The sequence below is a fragment of the Podarcis vaucheri genome, assembly GCF_965113315.1.
Source record: "Podarcis vaucheri genome assembly, chromosome: 9".
Lineage (NCBI taxonomy): Eukaryota > Metazoa > Chordata > Lepidosauria > Squamata > Lacertidae > Podarcis > Podarcis vaucheri.
In genome coordinates this window covers 58,310,494-58,332,351 of record NC_138767.1, presented here as the reverse complement: position 1 = coordinate 58,332,351, position 21,858 = coordinate 58,310,494, and the positions used below count along the sequence as shown (strand labels likewise).

General features: G+C 38.9%; 1 protein-coding gene across 1 annotated transcript in view; it reads right to left on the bottom strand.

Moving 5' to 3' along the window:
* Positions 1–21,858, bottom strand: part of ZDHHC2 (zDHHC palmitoyltransferase 2) — a 29,012-nt gene that overhangs the window by 1,916 nt on the left and 5,238 nt on the right. Inside the window, exons 2-13 of the mRNA XM_082238263.1 lie at positions 15,795–15,821; positions 12,798–12,892; positions 10,703–10,823; positions 9,635–9,704; positions 9,244–9,276; positions 8,023–8,143; positions 6,166–6,298; positions 5,945–6,071; positions 5,740–5,832; positions 4,901–5,013; positions 4,149–4,226; positions 481–3,972 (exon numbers count right to left, since the gene is read on the bottom strand). Coding sequence (XP_082094389.1) covers positions 4,186–4,226; positions 4,901–5,013; positions 5,740–5,832; positions 5,945–6,071; positions 6,166–6,298; positions 8,023–8,143; positions 9,244–9,276; positions 9,635–9,704; positions 10,703–10,823; positions 12,798–12,892; positions 15,795–15,821 — 974 coding nt within the window. The 3' untranslated portion in view covers positions 481–3,972; positions 4,149–4,185. The remainder of the gene's footprint in view (positions 1–480; positions 3,973–4,148; positions 4,227–4,900; positions 5,014–5,739; positions 5,833–5,944; positions 6,072–6,165; positions 6,299–8,022; positions 8,144–9,243; positions 9,277–9,634; positions 9,705–10,702; positions 10,824–12,797; positions 12,893–15,794; positions 15,822–21,858) is intronic.

Sequence of the window (21,858 nt, the reverse complement as noted above, 5' to 3'; positions counted from 1 at the left end):
GGTGACTGGGGGCGGCTGCCGAGACCACATAACACCGGTCTTGAAAGACCTACATTGGCTCCCAGTACGTTTCCGAGCACAATTCAAAGTGCTGGTGTTGACCCTTAAAGCCCTAAACGGCCTCGGTCCAGTATACCTGAAGGAGCGTCTCCACCCCCATCGTTCTGCCCGGACGCTGAGGTCCAGCGCCGAGGGCCTTCTGGCGGTTCTGTCATTGCGAGAAGCAAAGCTACAGGGAACCAGGCAGAGGGCCTTCTCGGTAGTGGCGCCCGCCCTCTGGAACACCCTCCCATCAGATGTCAAAGCGATAAATAACTACCTGACATTTAGAAGACATCTTAAGGCAGCCCTGTTCAGGGAAGTTTTTAATCTGTGATATTTTACTGTATTTTTGGTTTCTATGGAAGCTGCCCAGAGTGGCTGGGGAAACTCAGCCAGATGTGCGGGGTACAAATAAATTATTATTATTATTATTATTACTCCCAGTGTTCCTAGAGGTGACATTAACAGGCGAGGTGACAGATCACCTGCTAAACAGCAATCACCCATGCTTTGGGAAGATTAGAAATTTTTGTGTCCAGCACATACAGGGGGAGGGGGGTTATTAAAATGTAAATGCATTTGGGGCTGAAAAAAAATCTTCACCTGAAAAAGGGGAAGATGGGATAAAAGCCAGCAATTGTGTAAAAGCAATGTATAGCACAATCATAGTACTACTAGCTCTGTAGGCATATATATTTGTACGTACTAGAAGCATATCTACTAGTACTTTGCATTCCATATAATAGTGGCATATGCGAAATACATACTGTTTTACACATTAAATAAGAACTATTAATTCTGAAGGAAAGAATTCAATACATAGGCTGACCAAGTAGTTCCTAATGGGTGTATTAATATTTTGTTTCATATAGTGACGTGTTACTCCCTATGTGCTGTAATGGAATCTGAACTATGAAACCATTTAAAAGGAGTATTTTGAATCCTTGGCACATAACCAAAATGTTTTAATAGGGCTGCAATGATTGATCATGTAATCAAAGCACTCAAACATTTTAATCACCTAAAAATGTGTCCTATGCTAAATAGGGCTGCAGCTTTAAAAACAGACATTTGAAAACATAATTACTTCTACAAACTTAAGACAGCAAGCAGCTTCTTAAGAGGCATTTCCCTTCCATTATACATTGGAGGGAATAGTTCATCTAAAAACAAAAGTATATTTGTTCCTTCAAAATTATTGTTTTTACCTGTGTAAAAGTTTATGCAAATTTAATCAGCAGATTAAATTGACCAGTCAGCCAAAACCCACACAATTGACCAAAGTGTCTTTAATTAAAGTGAGAGTCCTAGTTTTCAGTTAATCAACGGTTTAGCCATGCAGGTGGAGGTGGAGTGAGAAAAGATTCCTTTCTCCCATACTATAATTTATGAAGGAATTTGAAATTTGCATTTCCAGAAACAGGAAGTCATAGAGCTCCTCTAAAATTCTGCAGTAGCCATACCTACATCACCACTTACTATCTATGACACCCACTTCTGCTATTTGCTCACTCCCTAATCCCACACACTTTTATTGTGAAGCCCCATCGTTCACAGGTAGCACTGATATTTACATTCAAGAAAATACGGTCAGGATGTATAACAGCCATTCCTACCTTAATAATTATGTGTGACATCTGAATTAGCTGGAAAAAGTGCATCATGATAATGCACTTACACCCATCATAGGCTGGCTGAATCTTTTGCATGAACCCCACTTTCCCAGGAGGTATGTTTAAATACTGGAATCGGACACAGTCATCCGTCTTCCTTTCCATGATGCAGCAATGTGAGCCATATTTAAAATTGCTCTGATAGTCTGAATTTTACTGAAAAATACTATAAGATAGATTTTATCTGTAATAAATGTGTCCCATGAAAACTGAATTTCAGCTTTCCCCTTCATTTTATACACATTTTAATGAATGCTGGTAAAGTATCAAAGGCAGCCCTGCATAACCAGAATACACATCACAATGTGCATTATGATGAAGCAATGAAAGTACCAGTCTTTCCCATTCGGTCCCTGTGATTCTCATGACCACTTCCAACATTGAATACTAAGTAAATACAACATTATGCTATAGAAACTATTGGCTGCAAAACATGTCTGCACATACTGTGTAAAACTATGTAATGCAGATCACAATGATCTCAAATATCCCAGGGTCATATTCTGGCACTTTTGGTGATTGAACCTGTAATGACTTATTTGGATTAAAATGTAGATAGGGGTTGCGTGGGGGGGGGGGGCCCTCCAGTTATAATGGCAATGATGTCAGAGACATCATACCATTTCACTTTAATAGAACCTTATTTACATGGGCAAATAATTTTGAAGTAATCCTCAAAGTCTTCTTTGTTGCCTGCAGAACAGGAAATAATGTTCTTAATGTTTCAGAAAAACACTAACAGTGATTCACTCAGGAACTGGGCTCTAATAGTCCTCCTGCTTTTGAAAAATATTTTTACTTTGTGCAACTGCAGCTGTAGGGTAAGTCACGGAGCCAGATATGCATCCTACTGTGTCTATAATAATTTAAAAATCGGTGACTACCCAACTGATTTTAAAGTGGCAATTTGTTTCACAAATGCACCCTTGTGAGTTACGTATAATTTCCTCTGCTCATAATATTACCAACTTCTACAAACCATATTGGAATTAAATATTACCACCTATTTTTTGTAAACAGCACAATGTATTTTATGTGATCCATTAAATGTATATAATTTCATCTGAGATACCGTGCATGCAAAGGCACTGATAAAAAACCTATTATGAAACTTCAGTTTTCTTGGCTTCAGAAATGTCTGACAAATCCTACAAAAGCCTAAACAACTGTTAGTTTCCTTTAAAATAAAAAGGGTCTCTGCAAGCCCACTTGGCTTTATAATCCAGAGTGTAGTTATCACAGTAATTAATTTTAGTATGTTCTACATGATAATATACATCTTATATGTACATCATCAGGGTAATGATGAGGAATGCAGCAATTTAAGGATGCTAAATCAAACTGAGAAAAGATTCATATAGTTAAAATGGAGCCTCTTAAAGGCATGAAATTTAGGTTAAGCTTTTGAAGCCTAGCAGTCTCAAGGAATATTAATATCAAACACTCCTAATAAGGTTGAATAACTGAATAGTAAACAATCACACATTTATAGTCTCACTAAACTTTGCTCCGATCATGTTTTACATGCACGTAAATTGAGGATGGAGTTCGTCTTCTGCTTCCCCTGTATGTTTTAAGAGAAATTGTAGCCTAGCTAGAAGTAGGTGATTCATGTATAAAGTGTTTGGGGGGGGGGACTATTATATTAGCATCAAACAAAACCTTTCCTAAAACTTATCCAACCTATCTAACTGAGGTTAGTTTAAATTTAAAAGTATGACTAACCCAGCTGAAGGTAAGATTCAAAATATAGTCCAATCATTCTAGCCTACTAAGCTCCCCGAATCAATTGATAAAAGTTGAGAATATATTTGCATGGTTAAAGATAACTTGTATGTGGAAACCAGAGGCAAAACTTAAAAAATTCAAGAATTGCCATAAGAGCAGGTTCAGGTTATATGAAAATAGCTTACACTCACCTGAGCTATCAATGCCAATGCAAAAATCCCCCTTTTAACCTTTAAAAAGGACTAGGTGTTGTCCTATACGTCTTAAGGAAAGACTACCTGCTTTCCCAATGTGTAATCTTCAAGACATTCCTTTTGAATTTTAACAATAATTTGTGTTACCCAAAACATTCTTTTCATACATGTAAGAGATGGTAACGGGTCTTATATTTCAAGTGATGATACAGAGACAGCTAAATTAGTTCTTGAAATATCTTCTGGCACATCCACGCTGCAGTGGACTGGAACAGCTGGTCAATGGATGCTGATGTTGTCGAGGAATCCCTCATCCTCTCATCAACAATTCTTAGCTACAACAAAGCATTAAAGTACACCAGTATGAAAAACAAAGGGTTCTGATGTAACGGCTATCATGTGTCCACAATCTAAATCACATGCAGATCATGAACTAAACAAGATTATAAAAGAGAAATTTATTTAATTATAAAGGTGTCAAGAAAGTTTATTTTTAAAAAGAACAACTTACTTTAAAGATCCAGAATTTCTCTCTTGTACTTGCATGACTAGGTTTCATTTTCCATCATTAGTGCAGGATTGGTCATACCTTTGAAAAATAAAATGATGCTTTGAAGCAGTGGTTCTTATTTTTTTTACCAGACAGCCTCAGCAGCAGAATTCTACATCCCTTCAGCATACATCTGTTGCTGCTAGCCTTAATTTCTCTAAAATATATGATACTATGGGCAATGGATATTGTCTGCAGTGGAACAGATCTTGGCAAGGCTTTGGCAAATATGAGAATATTGTCCTTCAGATAGCTTACTTAAAACAGCTGCATGCAGAACAGAAGTCAAAAATATTATAAATGCCTCTTGTGGAGTTTGGTCATCTGTATGAGGTCTCTATACTTAATGAATAGGTCTCAAAATCAGAAATCTGTGGTCCATGGAGCAGGTATGTGTAATAAATATACCAATGCCCAACTGATTCAGGGAACTTTTTTTAAAAGGACAAGCTGTGCTGCATTCTCATGCATGTTTATTTCAATAGATTATATTCTCCTTTTTGTTGCCAGACATCCCCTGCTTTTAATTCACTCACTGCCCAGAAAGTTGCAGGTTTCAAATTAGAGCTTAGATATAAAGGAACTGCTCATATAGTATCTGCTTTGATATGTACATAAATTTTATTTTGTTTTCAAACCGGACTGAAAGCTAGGCCTGCAAGCAAGTCACCCTGAAAACATCACAGCATAAAAAAGCCACAATAATCTCTTACCCGATTTGTTATTTTCAATACTTGCGCTGGTTTCTGTCCAAGACTGAGAGTCAGTAAGGAGATGACTTTGGGAGTCGCGTAATGGTTTAGCAGGAAAATGATGACTATTCTCACTGTTCAATGACAAAAATGTTGAAGGAGGAGCAAAAATATAGTTAGAAGACCGCCAGGTTAGGGTGAGGAATCTCATTACCAATGTTTTTATTTTTCCTATAAATATTCCAACTTGGGTGCTCTGTGTTTCCTGCTGCATTTGATGAATTCCAGTGCCTAAACAGGTTAGTCTGAATTGTTGATGCATGTGTGCTAGAGGGAGCAGCAGGAGATGCAAGCTAGAGGTTTGCAACTCCTCACTGAGATAGGATAACAGCCAGGTATTCGAATGTTCATATGGTATGGTTGCCATGCTTTGTCACAATGCAGCATTCATGTGCTGCATGGTGAGTACCATGTTTGTTTAATTGCAGTACTTATTTATCTTATAAATTTTATACCCTGCCCTGTTGCTGAAAATGTTCTCAAGAGTGGCTTACAAAAACCAGCACGAAGATGGTCCCTGCCCTCAGGAACTGGAGAGAGTAACATTCTGTAAAAATATGGAGCATGTATGTCTATTTGTTTTTAAATGATCACATTGAAGAATGCTATCTACAGTCATTTCTGCATCTACAATCAAGAATTATGGATTGTACAAGGTCATTAATTATGTGTCTCAAATGCTACTTGTGAGAGTGCTTCTATGCCAATGTACACTTAAATGTTAATATGACTACTATCTAAGCAGCAGACAAGAAACAAAAAACAAGTGGAAACTTGACAAGGAATAAATATAGGCTTACTTTTTGTTTAAAGAACTATGTCCAGAAGGAGTAGAAGCCTGCTCAGGATCTTGGTTAACAAGGCAGGTAGGAAAGGAGCATCCATCACCTAGGCTGAAAAGTAAAATGAAACAACATTGTAAGTAGGCGAGCAGCATTAAAAACTCTTTCAACTTTCATTGTTGGTTTCAAAACATAACCGGTTTTCTCTCAATAAAACACCTACCTGGAAAACACTGGCAACAACCAATATTTTTTCTCATCCCCAAAGACTTGTCTTAGGTTTTTGTCAAATCCCAAGCTAAATCCATTCTTATCTGTTCCATGTCGAAAAACAGGTGCTCTGAATGCCTCTGGAAAGGGAAGAGATGTTTACATTCCTTAGCCCATTCAAAGCGGTGCACACAGTTCACAGAATATGGACTGAATCAAATTATGAATCCTCACCTAATGTTGATTTATTTTTGGTCACTAACCAACAGTGATATCCAAAGAGAGATGATAAGCTGACAGAAAACATGGCTGCGGCAAAGAATAAAAACATAATATGGAACTTGGCTTGAGTATCAGGAAGACCATTCTATAAAGAGAGGAAGGGGGGGGAATGTCAATGCTTTATACTGGAAATAAAAGAAAGGATCTTTTATCACCTATGTTGAACTTCTCTAATTGCTAAGGAAATTTTATTCAAGAATTACTGGGACACACCCAGATACATCACCCCTAATACTTGGGGAGAATGGTGGAAGATACAGTTGCGTACCTTGGAATTCGAACGGAAACCGTTCCGGAAGTCCATTTGACTGCCAAAGTGTGGCTTCTGATTGGCTGCAGGAAGCTCCTGCAGCCAATTGGAAGCCACGGAAGCCCTGTCAGGCATTCGGCTTCCAAAAGAAAGTTCGAAAACCAGAACACTCACTTCTGGGTTTGCAATGTTCAGAAGCCAAAATGTTCGAGAACTAGGCTGTTCGAAAACCAAGGTACGACCGTATATGATAAATATTCTATGGGTACTAATGGATCACAGCCTCAGGAAGTAAGGTTAATTTTGTTAATAAGCACTGTTTCATTTTCGTACTATAACACAGTACTCATAATTACTATGCCTCAGTAATAATGCATTCTTTCCCTGTGTAACTTCTCATTTTCAGACAGGATTCCTGATATTCGACAACCATCGAATGGTAAATTCGAACGGTAGTTCAGCAGTGGCCTGAATATGACTCCAGAGTAAATCAGTTTTAGTTACCGCATTTTTCGCTCTATAACACGCACCCGACCATAACACGCACGTAGTTTTTAGAGGAGGAAAATCCGCAGGCATGCCACCCGTAGGCATTCCCTCCATAACACGCACAGACATTTCCCCTTACTTTCTAGGAGGAAAAAAGTGAGTGTTATGGTGCAAAAAATACGGTAAATTCCTTTGCTAAGTTAATTTGGACTAAAATAACAGTTAACATAGATTTCAGTGGAACCCAAGCGCAACTAAACCAAGTTTACAATGCTTACTTCTCTCAGCGCTGAACCCGGCTGTGACCCACCATTTTAACTCCCATACAATGCCACTGAGGCCGCAACATAGCATTGATCCAGAGTGATGCTACATTGGGGCAACAGAGGCATTATCAATGATTTAAAATGGCAGGTGTCCGAAGTTACACTTGCTAGTAGATTGGCTTTTTTCTTTTTGCTGCTGAGCCTGCCTGTCAGGTAAGCTAAAGGAAAGGGGCGGACAGAGAGTCACTGCCACCAAAGGCCCTATCAAACCTGGCATCAACCCTGAGTGGCTTTTAACAGTGAATGTAGGCCATATGCCATTTTTAAAAATGCTTTTGATCTTTGTCAGCTAGCATAAAAACGACAGGTTTTTCCTCCCCAAAGCATTAACAAGCTTATTACTCTTACACGGCTACCTACCTGTAACTAAGCTTATTACTCTTCTCCTCCCTTACCAAATCATAACCACTGACCGTGACTACAAAAACTGAGGTGGAACTCTTCTAAATTATTATTATTTTATTAAGATTATTTATTAAACTTGTATACTGCCCTATACCTGTAGATCTCAGGGTGGTTCACAACAGTCTAAAATGCAGTCTAAAAATAGATAATATATGAATATTAGTTAGCAGAACAATCCTATGCTTTTTCACTTGAAAATAGTTCCCACTGTGTCCAGCTGGGTTTACTTTACTTACTGCCTAGTAATTGTGTTTAGGATTGTACCCTATATATAAGCAGTTAACATGTTTATGTTTACAGAGCTAAATATTTGAAACATGAAATACTTTTAAAACTTACTGTCCAGAATTTAATAAAATACTGTAAATCGGTTGCAACAATGAAAAGGCAGTATAACAGAGAATATGCCAAGAAAAGAAGGAAAAATTTGTAATTGGAAAATCCAACACAGTTGTTCACCCTAGGGAAAAAGAAGCTTGCATCACTGAAAATACACACATATAATTAATTAATTTTCATTTATATTTCTTCATAGGCCTCAAACTATGTATTTACCTCCCACCTTTCTAATCCATTATAATCAATGAAATTATCTAAAGCAGTAATGACTGGGTGCTGAGGAATATTGCAAACATAAAAATGTCTGTCCTCAAAGGGAACCACTTGCATACCAATGGCATCTGGGCTTTTTCAGATGTTCTCCCTGGGCTTTGCACAAGGAGCACATCATAGCTTCAGTAGACTCAAGCACTAAAATACATCCTTATTTCCCATGCATGAACTTCAAAAAATTGTTGAAAAGATTTACTTTTCTCTTGGCTTCCATGGTTGTTCTAGATGGAATTCCAATGCCAAAATCTGTGCACAATAGCACAATAGCCAATGTGTCTTCTAGATATGTTGGACTACATATTCTGAGTTTTGCTGGCTAGGTTGATGGCAGTTAAAATGCAACACCATCAGGACACCACCCTGACCAGTTCTGGTTTACTGTATGTTACTATTTTACTAGAGATTAATGACACTCCTTTTCTCTGGCATAAATTGCTATTTTGACAATTTCTTTTTTTTATTCCTGTTTTTTAAAAAAATTAAAATTAAAATGATGATTAAAAATCTATTGTATCTAGATTTCTTTTGAAGAATGTCGTCCCATCCAGCAGGAGTTCTCACATAACCTTTTAATACTTGAAAAACTAACCATGCAAAACACAGGTGTCACTTTCCTCCTTCATAACAATTCCCTGCCATTTTGTGAAATGTTTCTATTTTCCTTAGCTGTAGACTATGTGGTACTCCTCTCCAAGATAGCACACACAAATACCTTGTTTAACAAAAATAAAAGCAAAAGCAAAAGCAAAAAACAGGTGATTCCATTCCAATAGTTATCACCGTTGCTGCAAGGCTACTACCCCAAAAATGCTGTGCTATTACCACAAGATCTTGTCATGCCATTTCCTCAGATCTTATGAGTGAAACTTTTCACCCCTCAACATCAGGAAACAGTGTTTGTTTCCAATATTATCTAATCCAAAGTGATGAAGTAACATGGTTACTTACCAAGGGCAATGATGATCCATTTTCAAAATACATCTTTAAAAAGACAAACAACAATAATAGAATATAATCGGCAGTATCAAGCTTGTGGTGATAGCTAATAGTCTATGCCAAACGAAATGCCTCAAATATTAAGCATACAATTTTTTTCAACGAGTTACTCAGGTGTTATGTCCCAATGAGATCCACACATGTAAATAATAGCAGAATTCCACACTGAGAGAATAAATAATCAAATTCTAATTTATAAAGAAATAATAACCATTAATAAAAGGAAAAAAACTGTATTTAAGTATATATAATTTCTTCAGTAATCCATGCAGGTAATTTTCATTGCTCAACTCCTTCAGCAATAACAGAAATGCTACAAAGCCTTGCAGTATTTGTTCCTTACTTATCACAAACAGAGCAGTGATGACAACGATCTGGTTTTACAAGTTGGCATCTGTCACAGTATCTGATTGCTGCAAAGACAGAAAAAGACTTCTGTTTAACATAAACGTTACTGTTCTGCTGGTCCCAGAAACTGATGCAGTAAGGGGGGGAAATGTTCTGCCAAGAAATTTATGTTTCTTTTTCATGTCTTAACTTGCTAACAATGTAATATTTCTACCCATAACAGGTGAAAAATATGAGCTGACTTAAGCCAGCAGTCCTAACCACCCTTAAAAAGTTCCACTGAATTAAACAGGACTTACTTCTAAGTAAACATGGTTAGGATTGCACTGCTACTCACTATCCCAAAACTAACTTTGCACTAATGTAGCTTGAAAGATTACTGGCAATCATATCAACTGGCTGCTTGAAGGGGAACAGGACTAAATCCACACATACACTCCACGGCTCAGGCTTCCTCAAACTCGGCCCTCCAGATGTTTTGAGACTACAATTCCCATCATCCTTGACCACTGGTCCTGCTAGCTAGGGATCATGGGAGTTGTAGGCCAAAACATCTGGAGGGCCAAGTTTGAGGAAGCCTGCCATGGCTGGTCAGTGTTACCAACCAATTCTCAGGCTAGTTCCTACATCAGGCTGATGAGTGACACATACAATTCTCCAACTAGCTAGGGGCATGGATAAAAAGACTGCTTCTGTGCTTGTAAGACCTCTAACTGGATTGAGGTTATCATGATTTACCCAAATGGTGTTTAAATGTATTCACCTTTATCTAGGCCCAGGAATGGGGAGCCTCTGGCCTGTGGGCCAAATCCAGCCCTTCAGGCCTCCACATTTGGCCTGTGAGCATGTTTTGGGCAAGCCACTCCCATCTGCCCCCAGGTAAAGGTGGGACGTGGTTGAAAGGGGCTTTGCAGGCACTCCCAATATGTTTTAAGTTGATCATACAAAGCACAAGAGAAAGGGAGTTTTACAGGCATCTCTTCTAATAGAATTCCCTCAGGAAGAACAATAATTTCCCGGTGAGTTTAGGAGTGGAAACGCTTCAATCTTTACAACTGTTTACCTCCAGACATTGTTCTTGTGTAGACGGGGAGGTCCTTGGCTGCTCTCCTCAGCACTTCCAGATGGATTTCACTTCTACTTTCTCTGTCTAACAGTTCCTTATCTGCATAGGTCAGGTGGTACTAGAAAAAAGGGAAACTGAATTAGTAGCACAATATTATAATAGGTAAATGCTCTTATACATCTTGAATACATGGTTATGATGTGCCAGGTGATTTGCATGATGGCTCAGTTGGTTACACCATGGTGCTGATAAAGCCAAGGTTGCAGGATCAATCCCTGTATGGGACAGCTGCATATTCCTGCATTGCAGGGGGTTGGACTCGATGATCCTCAGGGTCCCTTCCAACTCTACAATTCTATGCTTTATGTGTGCGCCTCCCAAAAACTAGGTGTAATCTGGAAACTATCATAAATTACTTCATGCTATTCATTTTGTTAATCTATTTGTGGGAAAAGGATGAGTGAAAAGACTGTTCTAAGGTAAATGGGGTTAGGATTGCAGCCTAGCTCTTTAAAAAAATAAATTATTGATTTTCCAGTATCGTTCCAATAGCAGCCTCATTATAACAATACCAATTTTATCTAATTAATACAATTATTAATGCCAATTCTTCAAATGTCGAATTTTACAATTTAATTAAACTGGCCCCCTTGAATGCTACAGTTGATGAGTTCATTCTTCTACGTCTTTTCTGCGTTGCAAAATTTTAATCATTTCTATTACATTACATTCAAATATAATAATCCCTTATATAACAGCTACAATCTTGTGATTTCTATTTGTGTTGATATAATAGATAATTTATAAAGTTTCAAGTGAGGAACTTTAGCTGTAATCCTTAATCTTTCTTGCATATGACAGTTTTCCCCATGATGTTTCCCCATCCATATATGGTGTTGTATCCTTCATTCCTGCAACTGTGGATGGTTCCCATCATGCTGTTATCTCAAGAGTTTCCAAAAGTCACTGCATTGTTTTGTCCCGTGATTCGGCTTCCAATAAACAAGCTGTCTTTGCCATTTTTCCAGCTTAGGAAGAATGGTCTGAATCCAGACTGCAGATAGTTAACCCAAAAACTTTTATTCCCGCTGCTGATAGACTCCTTTCCTCCCTGGCACTGATTTATGGCCAATTATCCTTATCTTGAACACATTCATTTGTGGATAATGGAGGTTAGGGAGGATTTTGCTCTATATTTTCAAAGCATAGCGTTTCTCCCCCCACCCTTAGTTCCATTCTCTCACTCACACAGTTCCAATTTTGTTAAATTCCATATTATATTCCAATTTCTTCCAACCTCACTTGTGCAGATATTTTTAATAAATCTTGCAAAACTTTAATAAAACCCAGCGCCTTTGCCTGCCTTCGCATTCCATGGGGAAGCGAGTGCCAGACCGCCAGGCAAACTGTGGGTGAGAGCCTGGTTCCCCTTCCAACCGAAGAGGAATGCAGATAATGAAATTCCCTCATCATTATCTGATTATCTCAGTCTCTCTCTCTCTCTTTGTGTGTGTGTTGGGAGAGACTTCATTCCTGGCACACTGGAAACAGGAAGCCTGCAGCCTAACTTTCTCAATGCTCCATATTATTCACATCTCAACCCCAGATGAGACAGTTTGAAAAGTCAACCTTTTCAACCCTCATATAGTCTCAATAGGAGACATAATTAAGTTATCATGTCCTATTGCTAAGCTTGAAAAAATTAAGACCAAGTGCTTCGGTTTTCTTTCCTCCTTCATTTGCAGTCCTTTTGTTTATGTGTCTTGGCTTTGGGATTGTAAGCTTGAAGGCAAGGACTGCCTTTTTTTCTTTTTGATGAAGAGCTGGGTAAAAATATTTCAAACAGACAGACAGACAAACCAAAGTGCATGAAAGAACACTGTAGTATTAGTTGTGATTTTATTCACCCAGATGTAAAATGTTTGCAACTATCAATAATGACCATGTTTTGCTAACTGGTGGCCTTCAGGTGAATGGGATCTAGAGATAACGAATTCATACAAGGTGTTATTTACGCCTTAAAAAATGGGGATATTATACACCAGAAACAAAATTAACAAAGGTGTTTTTCTTACACCACACCATAACTTACTTCTTTGGAAGGATTCATTGGTGATGTAAAGATTGTTTTCCAGTAAGACCACACAAACATCGTGAAAAATAGATGGTAGGCAAGCAGGCACACCACTAAAACAAAGACATAAAATTAAGGCATTAAACAAATTACAGAAACTGCATAATAGTGTGAGAAATGTACAGACAACCAAGATGAAGCTAAACATTCCCAAGGGTCCACAGTAGGTAACAGTGCTATCAAGACATCAGCACAACTATAAAATAAAATAAGGGTAATTAAAGAAGTTATGTAGCACTACCAGAAAATGTGCAGCCAGAATTGTAAGGTTTTCTAGGAAGAATTTTATGGGTGCAATTTAGCACTGTACTATTTTGATTATTTTGCCAGTGCAAGCATTTCTGCTTGCTTGATGAAATTATCTTCCATTCTCCTCCCCGCTTCCCAAGCCCACCAAGAAGATTTGGGGGAGGTGTGGAGGACACACAGGAGACAGCAACTATAATATGAGTAAAGTCATGCAAGGTTGGAAGCTACAGGAGCAGACCAAGGTACGAGAGGGAGGAAAGATGAGGTGTACCCGCAAGCAATTTAAGGTCCTCCGGTATCCTCCCTTATCCCATGGGAAATTTATCTGGCTGTTCTTGAAGAACACAGCGTTAAGAGATGAGCTTGTCTGTTGGCTATTTCTATTTATTTAATTAACTCACTGATTCATCTGATAAGTTCCCATCACCATAGAGGGCGCCCACTGCTGTGGACACTTAAAATAATTAAAACGAACACAGTGATATTACAGTCATTACTAATCGATAAAATCTAATAGAAGTCATAAAAACATAACGTAAGACCACTTGCAGTTTAAATCAGGCTGACTGCAAAGTCATGAACAAGTCTCATTAGTTCTGCATCTGAAGCCTGATGGAATCAGTTAAAATAATTCCTTCCCAATGACTGATATTACTGGCTCAGTGAAGGGTCCAGTTAAGGATTCCAAGATTAAGGTTCTGAGCAGCTGATTTTCAGCAATGGTTGAGTGAATATCACTTTGCAATGAGGACAGATATAATATATGGAACTAGACCTCATAGCAGATTCTCCAGCAGTAGTGTGAGCTTGGTTTCCTCCCAGGTTTGCAACTGAAATGATGTGCACACCAGCAAAATGAACCCTGGTATTGCCCCTCCCGCATGCTTCAGATTGGTTCTCCACATTTTTTGTTTGTTTTTATAAGTGCCTCATGATCATTCACACAGTGATGCATTCATTCATCAACTTATTAGTTTCCTTTCTGAAAAGGAAACTTCTATAAACTGCCAAACTGCTCCAGGGATAGGAGGCGGGAGGTTTTTTTGGAAGTGAGGACTTATCCAGATTGGCAACGCTGATCTAAGAATATGATGAACCTCTTCAGTCTAATAACTATTTACAGTGGTACCTCGATTTTCAAATGTCTTGGAAGTAGAACGTTTCGGTTTTCGAATGCCAAAAACCCGGAAGTAACTGCTTCAGTTTTCAAATGCTTTTTGGAAGTTGAACATGCCACATGGCTTCTGTATTGAGTTTTCCGTAAGTAAATGCTTCAGTTTTCGAATGTTTTGGAAGTCGAACGGTCTTCTGGAGCAGATTACGTTCGAAAACAGAGGTACCAGTGTATTTATTTAAATAAGAATATTTATTTATTTAATAAGAATATCCAGCCTTTCCAAGGCTTATGCCTCACTCAAGGCAGCTTACATAAATACACAATAAAACATATTAATAAAATACAGATATGACAGGCATGACAAATAACTGGTAGTCTTCAACACAGACTCTTATCCAAAGTGCTGCAGTGAAAGCTTGCTGGAATGGAAAGATCTTCAACAACTGATGAAATTGTCCAGGGAGGGAGGCATTCAAACCTAAAAGGACAAGGTGTTTCAAGATCTAGGTGTGGCCACATCAAAGGCCCTCTCTTGGGTGCCTACCATCCATGTTTCTTCTATAAGTAGGATACAGAGAGGGTTCTCCCCACTAGATCTTAGGCAGGAGGCAAGCTGGTCTGGAAAGAGGCAGTCCTTTAGTCAACCTGCACCTAAACCATTTAGGACTTTATAGGTGAATGCCAAAGCTTTCAACAATATTCTTCCCCATCCAAAACAGGCTGAATCCCTATTCCAGAATCAGTCTATCTTCTGACCAGGAGCACTTGTGTCTTGTTTGGATTAAATATCAATTTTTTAATTCTCATCTTGTGCATTGCTGCCTCAAATCACCAGTTTGGAACATAAACAACTTCCTTAGTGTTGAACAGTAGAAACAGAGCTGTGTGTCATCTGCAGTGACCAACCAACCATAATTGCTTCACACCATAGTTTGCTTTTCCCCCAAATGGGGAATTTTTTTATTCCTTTATCCCCAAATGGGGGGGGGAATAAAGAAGCCGCCCACATTTCCCACATTTACTATAAAGCAGCAGTTTCTGCCACTTCAGACTTTGCGGAAGGGGAGGCACACTCTTAAATATGCCCCAATGCAAACAGTAATCAGGATATCAAGAAAAGGAGTAATAAAATGCAGACTAGGAATCTAACAAAACTCTATTTTATCCTTCTTTACTTGCATTGATATTGAACTTGATTACTGAGTAACTTACACAAGCTGATTCAAAATCATATCTCCATAAGCATTCCTTTTCTCCCTCTCCCTCTCTCCTTGCCTTATATTCTATATCCATTTTAGATGACTACCAGATACTGCTTTTTCCTTTTTTTTTACTACTACTACTGCACAGAAAAAGATTTTTTCCTGGCTTGTCAGTAATTCTTCTATTGGCAGGTCCTGAATTCAAAACTGCTCATCTGGTATAAGTTAAATAAAAATAATTACATGCATAAATATGGGAATCAAAATGCAGAGTGTAAATCACTAAATGTGTAGTAAAACCTTGCTAAAGGTAAGTGAACTCTATATAAACTGTTTTTTGTGATATTGTAAGAAAAGCAAAACATAAATGTAATAATAAATAGTTACCTTTTTCTCCAATATTTGTCATGGTTACTGCAAGAGAGACAGAAAGAAACAAAGGGGAAAATATTAGTTGCCATTATTTGAGCACAAACAAGACATTCCCCTCTTCTTGAGACAATGTGTACATTTGTTAGTTAATATAAATATTTTACTTTGTAAACTGCTGTGATCAATTAAACATCCATTCCAAAACCAACCAACCAACCAACCAACCCTGGGATTATATCCTAGCGGTTACAATATTTATAAGTAAATAAAGGGGGAACATTCAGGGGCTGATATTATCTCTTGAAAAGATGATTAGATCCTTGAGTAGGTGAACAGCCACAACTGCATTTAAAGGAGAAGTACTCTTCTCAACGCCAGAAGTGCCTGGCGTGCTCTGGTCCATGGGGTCGCGAAGAGTCGGACACGACTAAACAACAACAACAACTCTTCTCAACAAGTTCTAGTGTGGAAGAGGATACAGGAGTTTCAACTTGAGATAGGAAAGACTTCTTAAGCCAGTGGAAAGTATTAAGATAGACAACACTCTTAAAGTGCTAGTCTGCAGAGATATGCCCCCCAAAGGGGTTGAGAGTGGTGGTGGAGGGAGAGGGGCTCCTGGCTCCCAGGGTCTTGATGCCCTTTTCTCACAGCTAGGGGATTGAAACTGAAATTTCCCATTATTGTTAGCTATAAGGTTAAAATGGGATCACCAATTGGATGATCACTAACAATTTATCTACAAGTGGTATTAATATATATTGAAATAGAGTGATACACAACCATGACTTATTGGTAGTTTTCTCCCCCAGGCATCAATTTTATTTCATTTATTTCTAAAGGTATACAGCCTTAACACTTCATGATCAAAACTGCATTGGTGGTAAAATAATTAAATGTGGGTTATGTAATTCAATTTTAGGTTTTACTAATTATAGTATTTTGAGATACAAACACTACATTGGGCAGCAGCAGAGGGAAAGATGGAAAGCAGATCTCACCCCACCCAATTCTGAGACCAGCTCTGTTTGGCTCCTGCTCTTCTTCAACTACTTCCATTCAAGTTTGTTAGGATCCAAACTCAGTAACTTCAAAACTGGTACCTGAATTTACCTGTTCTTCTTCTCTCCCCATCCCTTTTGATACACAACATTATGTTTTACAATGTAAGCCTGTGGGCAGGGACTGTCATTTGTTTTTGATATTATGTGAGTTGCTTTGGGAGTTTTGGGGCCTAAGAGTGGGAGAAAAATGCTTCTGAATAGAGAAACAAACAAGTCAAATATGACTGAGTGGCACCTTGAGGTCCTTTGTTCAACATCTTCTACTGAGTAAATTGAGTATGCTTACAATGTATGTGGATGCACATGCATTTGAGGTTCAACTGATTTCAGCTAGAAATATTTAAGCATGTGCTTAACTTTTTCATTCAACTCAGTGATGCTTCAAAGTGCTTATGCTTCATGTCTATATTTAGCTAAGTACCAGACGTTGCTGAATATTAATTATACTTGTCACAGTAAAATTATGTGACAAATATTTCAATTTAAAAACTTTCAATGTATTGCCTAACTGTCACATCATCTTTTTTCAAGAACTTTTCCTTTAAAAATTTACACGCAAGACTCAACCAATATTTTTATGTGCCACAAAGAGAAAAGCTATCTAGTGAGCTGGTCTGCCTAATGGATAAAGAAAGACCCACACTGAAGATATTTGGTTCAAATATCATTAGTGTCATGGATTTGAGTGTGGTCTTGGCCAAGTCACATTCTCTTAGGCTATATTCCTTTTGGGCATATGGAAATAAGTGGCCTATTTTACATGCTTGTTCAAACAGAAAATGTAATAGATTAAAACCACTTGGAAAAAATTAAGAAATGATATAGGAATTATCATTACAATTTTAACCTCCGGGTCCTTGTCATTTGTGGGTGGTTGTTTTTTGTAATCACATTACTTTCTGCATAGAGTACATCCAAAATGTTCTCCTTGTTTTGTGTTATGTCTAACACACCATACTTTTTCACTGTTCTGTTTGAGACATACTGGTTTGTTTCTGTTTAATCTCTAATACACTGCCCAGAGAGGAAGGCAGGATATAGCCCATATACTACTTAGTTATGACTAAGTTCTATTGAAACCAATGAAACAAGTTAGTCAAGCCACAACTAACTTCACTTATGGAATTCAAAGAGGGCTGACTGCTCCCAGCCACCATGGCCATATATAACACCAGTTTTCCTGGGCAAAAGAAGTAGACAAATGGCTGTAAATGCATTTGGCATTTTGTTGGGGCTGTGGTATAGCTAACATGGTGCCCATGAATACAGCTGAGCGCCATGCTGACCTCCCAGGGTGCCCGTAAGGCCCCTAAGCTCTCCACCTTTTTCTTCTCCCTTCAGAAGAGGGAAGGAAGCAATCACCACCTTAAAAAGAACACCGAGATGACCAGGGGATCATCACTCTTTACCACATCCTGCCTCTATGAACTTTTTTCTGGATGAGATAAGGACCAAAAACAGGCATGAAGACATAGTTTTTTGTTTGTTACAGCAGTGACCAACACAATGCATCTGGAGGGAGTGCAAGTAAAATGATCCAAATAAGAAGGGAAGTAACAGAGTGTGTTTCTATGTGATTTCTCCTTGAGGCATGTGTATGTGTTTGTTTGTGTGATTCTCTTTATCCTATGTGGAGGAAGAAGAGAGTTTGCCTTCTGTGAAATGGGTGTTTTTGCAATTGGTCGTCATTGACAGTCATTTTGTGAATGGGTATTCCTATGGTTCTCATTTTGTGACAGCATTCATGACACTTTCTCAAGATTTTAGATGTACTCATGGACACACACACACACACAAAAGATTGACATTTTTATGTGAGGGATAAAAGCTGCTAGGAGTAAAGTGAAAGGTAAAGGACCCCTGGATGATTAAGTCCAGTCAAACGAGACTATGGAGTGTGGCACTTATCTCGCTTTTCAGGCCGAGGGAGCTGGAGTTTGTCCACAGAAAGATTTCTGGGTCATGTGGTCAGCAGGACTAAACCGCTTCTAGTGCACGGAAGACTGTGAAGAATGCCAGAGCACACAAACACCATTTACCTTCCTGTCACAGTGGTATCTATTTATCTATTTGTGCTGGTATGAGTTTGAACTGCTAGGCTGGCAGAAGTTGCTGAGAGTAGGGTATAATGTGGAGTGGGAAGAAGGAGGAGGTGAGAAGAGTTAACAAATCTCCCACTTAGTTGTTTCTCCAAATTTAATTGTGGGTAAGCATGGGAGAGTCATACACAGTTGCATACAAATTCCAGTTTGGCTCGAAAACACTATCTATATCCCTGCTTCTGGATTAACAGGAAAAGTCCTCTGCTGTTCCCAGAGGTCAGGTCATAATTATTCTTCATTTGTGTGTCTTTTTGCTGAATACCAGTTTAAAAATACAAGTTTTAAAACTGAATACCAGTTTTAAAAAATGATGTTCTTTAAAATTATTTCAACATTCCTGGCCAGAAGCCTACAGTCTTCCCCCTTGAAGTAAGGTTATAGAATCAGTGGCTGCATTGCAGGTACATGCAATGCAAGTACAAATTATGTGTCAGAGGCAGTTCCTCACAAACACTTCCAGTGCAGCTCCTTACGAGTATGGTTTGCAAAAATATTAAGATAGAGTGATAAAAATTCAGAGGGGGTGGTATGGCTGTGCTAATCCATTACAGCAAATACAACAGCAGCATTTTGTAACACCTTAAATGCTGACAGATTCATTGTAGCATATGTTTCTCATTGAACGCTTCTACTACAATAAATCTGTTAGCATTTGAGGTACTACATGGCTCTTTTTCAGTATTGGAATATGAAAAGGTGAAGAAGAAGAGAGGGTGAAAAAAACAGTTTCTTTAACCTTATAGCTACAGCAAATACAGCTGATGACCATTTCACATGGAGATTCTGTTCCCAGCCCCAACATGCATCAGCAGAGTGCATATAAGCACACCCCACCTGTTATGCCCCTGTTCCACCCATTTTTTGATGTTTTTTGTGACATTTTCAGTCACTTCCTGGTGTGCACTGTGTGTGCATAAGCAATTTTGAGATACAGTGGTGCCCTGCAAGACGAATGCTTCGCAAGACGAAAAACCCGCTAGACGAAATTCGCAAGACTAATTTCCCTATGGGCTTGCTCCGCAAGACGAAAACATCTTGCAAGTCTTGCGATTTTTTCGTTCCCCCCTTTTTCTAAGCCACTAAGAGCCTTTTAGCCGCTAAGCCGCTAATAGCCGCTAAACCGCTAATAGGGTTGCTTCGCAAGACGAAAAAACCGCTAGACGAAGAGACTCGCGGAACGGATTATTTTCGTCTTGCGAGGCACCACTGTACACATTAACTAGTCATTGTACTGGCAAGTCTCCAGTAGCAATTACAGAGATCTAATACATAGAGTGGAACCTTGGTTCTTGAATCTAGAAGAAGAAGAAGAAGAGTTTGGATTTGATATCCCGCCTTTCACTCCCCTTCAGGAGTCTCAAAGCGGCTAACATTCTCCTTTCCCTTCCTCCCCCACAACAAACACTCTGTGAGGTGAGTGGGGCTGAGAGACTTCACAGAAGTGTGACTGGCCCAAGGTCACCCAGCAGCTGCATGCGGAGGAGCGGAGACACGAACCCGGTTTCCCAGATTACGTGACTACCGCTCTTAACCACTACACCACACTGGTTCCGTTCCAAAAGTCCAATCGACTCCTGAAACCATTTGAAAACCAAGGCGTGGCTTCCAACTGGCTATAAGAGCTTCCTGCACTCAAGCGGAAGCCGCATCAGACGTTTGGCTTCAGAAGAACGTTCAAAAACTGGAACACTTTACTTCCGGGTTTTCGGTGTTCGGGAGCTGATTTGTCAACCAGGCCGTTCAAGAACCAAGGTATGACTGTATTTCTATATTTTATTTAAACGATTTAAATAAGGACACCCATTGTATATCATAATGGTTTTTGACTGCTTTGGATGAAGGCAACTTGAGCATTAATGCCATTTCTAATACACAACTTGCAAAATCCCAGTCGATTTGTCTTTCAGCATGTGCTAAATGTGGTGCTGATAGTTAAGAACACATTGAACTCGCATATAGTGTTAATTATGTATCTATTAGGCAGTAGAGACTATTTTGGTAACAGCTGCATAGAATGCAATAACAATCCTGCTGGATAAGACCAAATATCCATCTACTCCATTATTTTGTTTCCATAAGACAAACCAAATGCTTATTGGAAGCCCCCACACAGAGTATAACAGCAATAGCCCTGTCCCACTGTCTCCCAGGTTTTCAGATGCTGCCTCTGAATATGGAGGTTCCATTTAGCCTTCACAGCTAATAACTGCAGACAAATCTATCCTCCATAAATGTCAGATTTTTTAAAAAGACCTTCTAAGCCAGTGGCCAGCACTACATCTTATAGTCTAAACCATTGAGCCTCTTGACTTGCTGATCGTAAGGTCGGAGGTTCAAATCCGCACAATAGGGTAAGCTCCCATTGCTTTGTCCCAGCTCCTGCCAGCCTAGCAGATCGAAGGCATACCAGCACAAGTAGATAAATAGGTACTGCTGTGGTGGGAAGGGAAACAACATTTCTGTGCGCTGTGGCACTCGGCACAGTGTTCCGTGCACCATTGCTTAGACTTCTAGGTTGTTCATATTAACTCACAGTACAATCCTATCAATCCTTACTCAGAATTAGGTCCTACTGAATGCAAGATAGCTCTCTCTCAGGTATGTATTTACAGGATTGCAGCACCAGAAGAATAGCAGGTTGAATGGTAATTGCCACCTTCAGAAAGCCATCAAGGGCAGGGGTGGGGAGAACAAGGTTCCATAACAATGACACCATAACTTCTAAAGCAGTTACAAAACAAAGTGATGCACAATAAAATGAAGCACAGTACTGTCTGCAGGCTTATCTAATCGACAAAAATATAAGAGATATGAGAATGACACAACAGGAAATGAAATGAAGGAAAATTAACGAGTAGAAACTGGGAGAACAAGCATGTATTTAAACACTGTTTCAAAACCAAAACTGATGGAAAT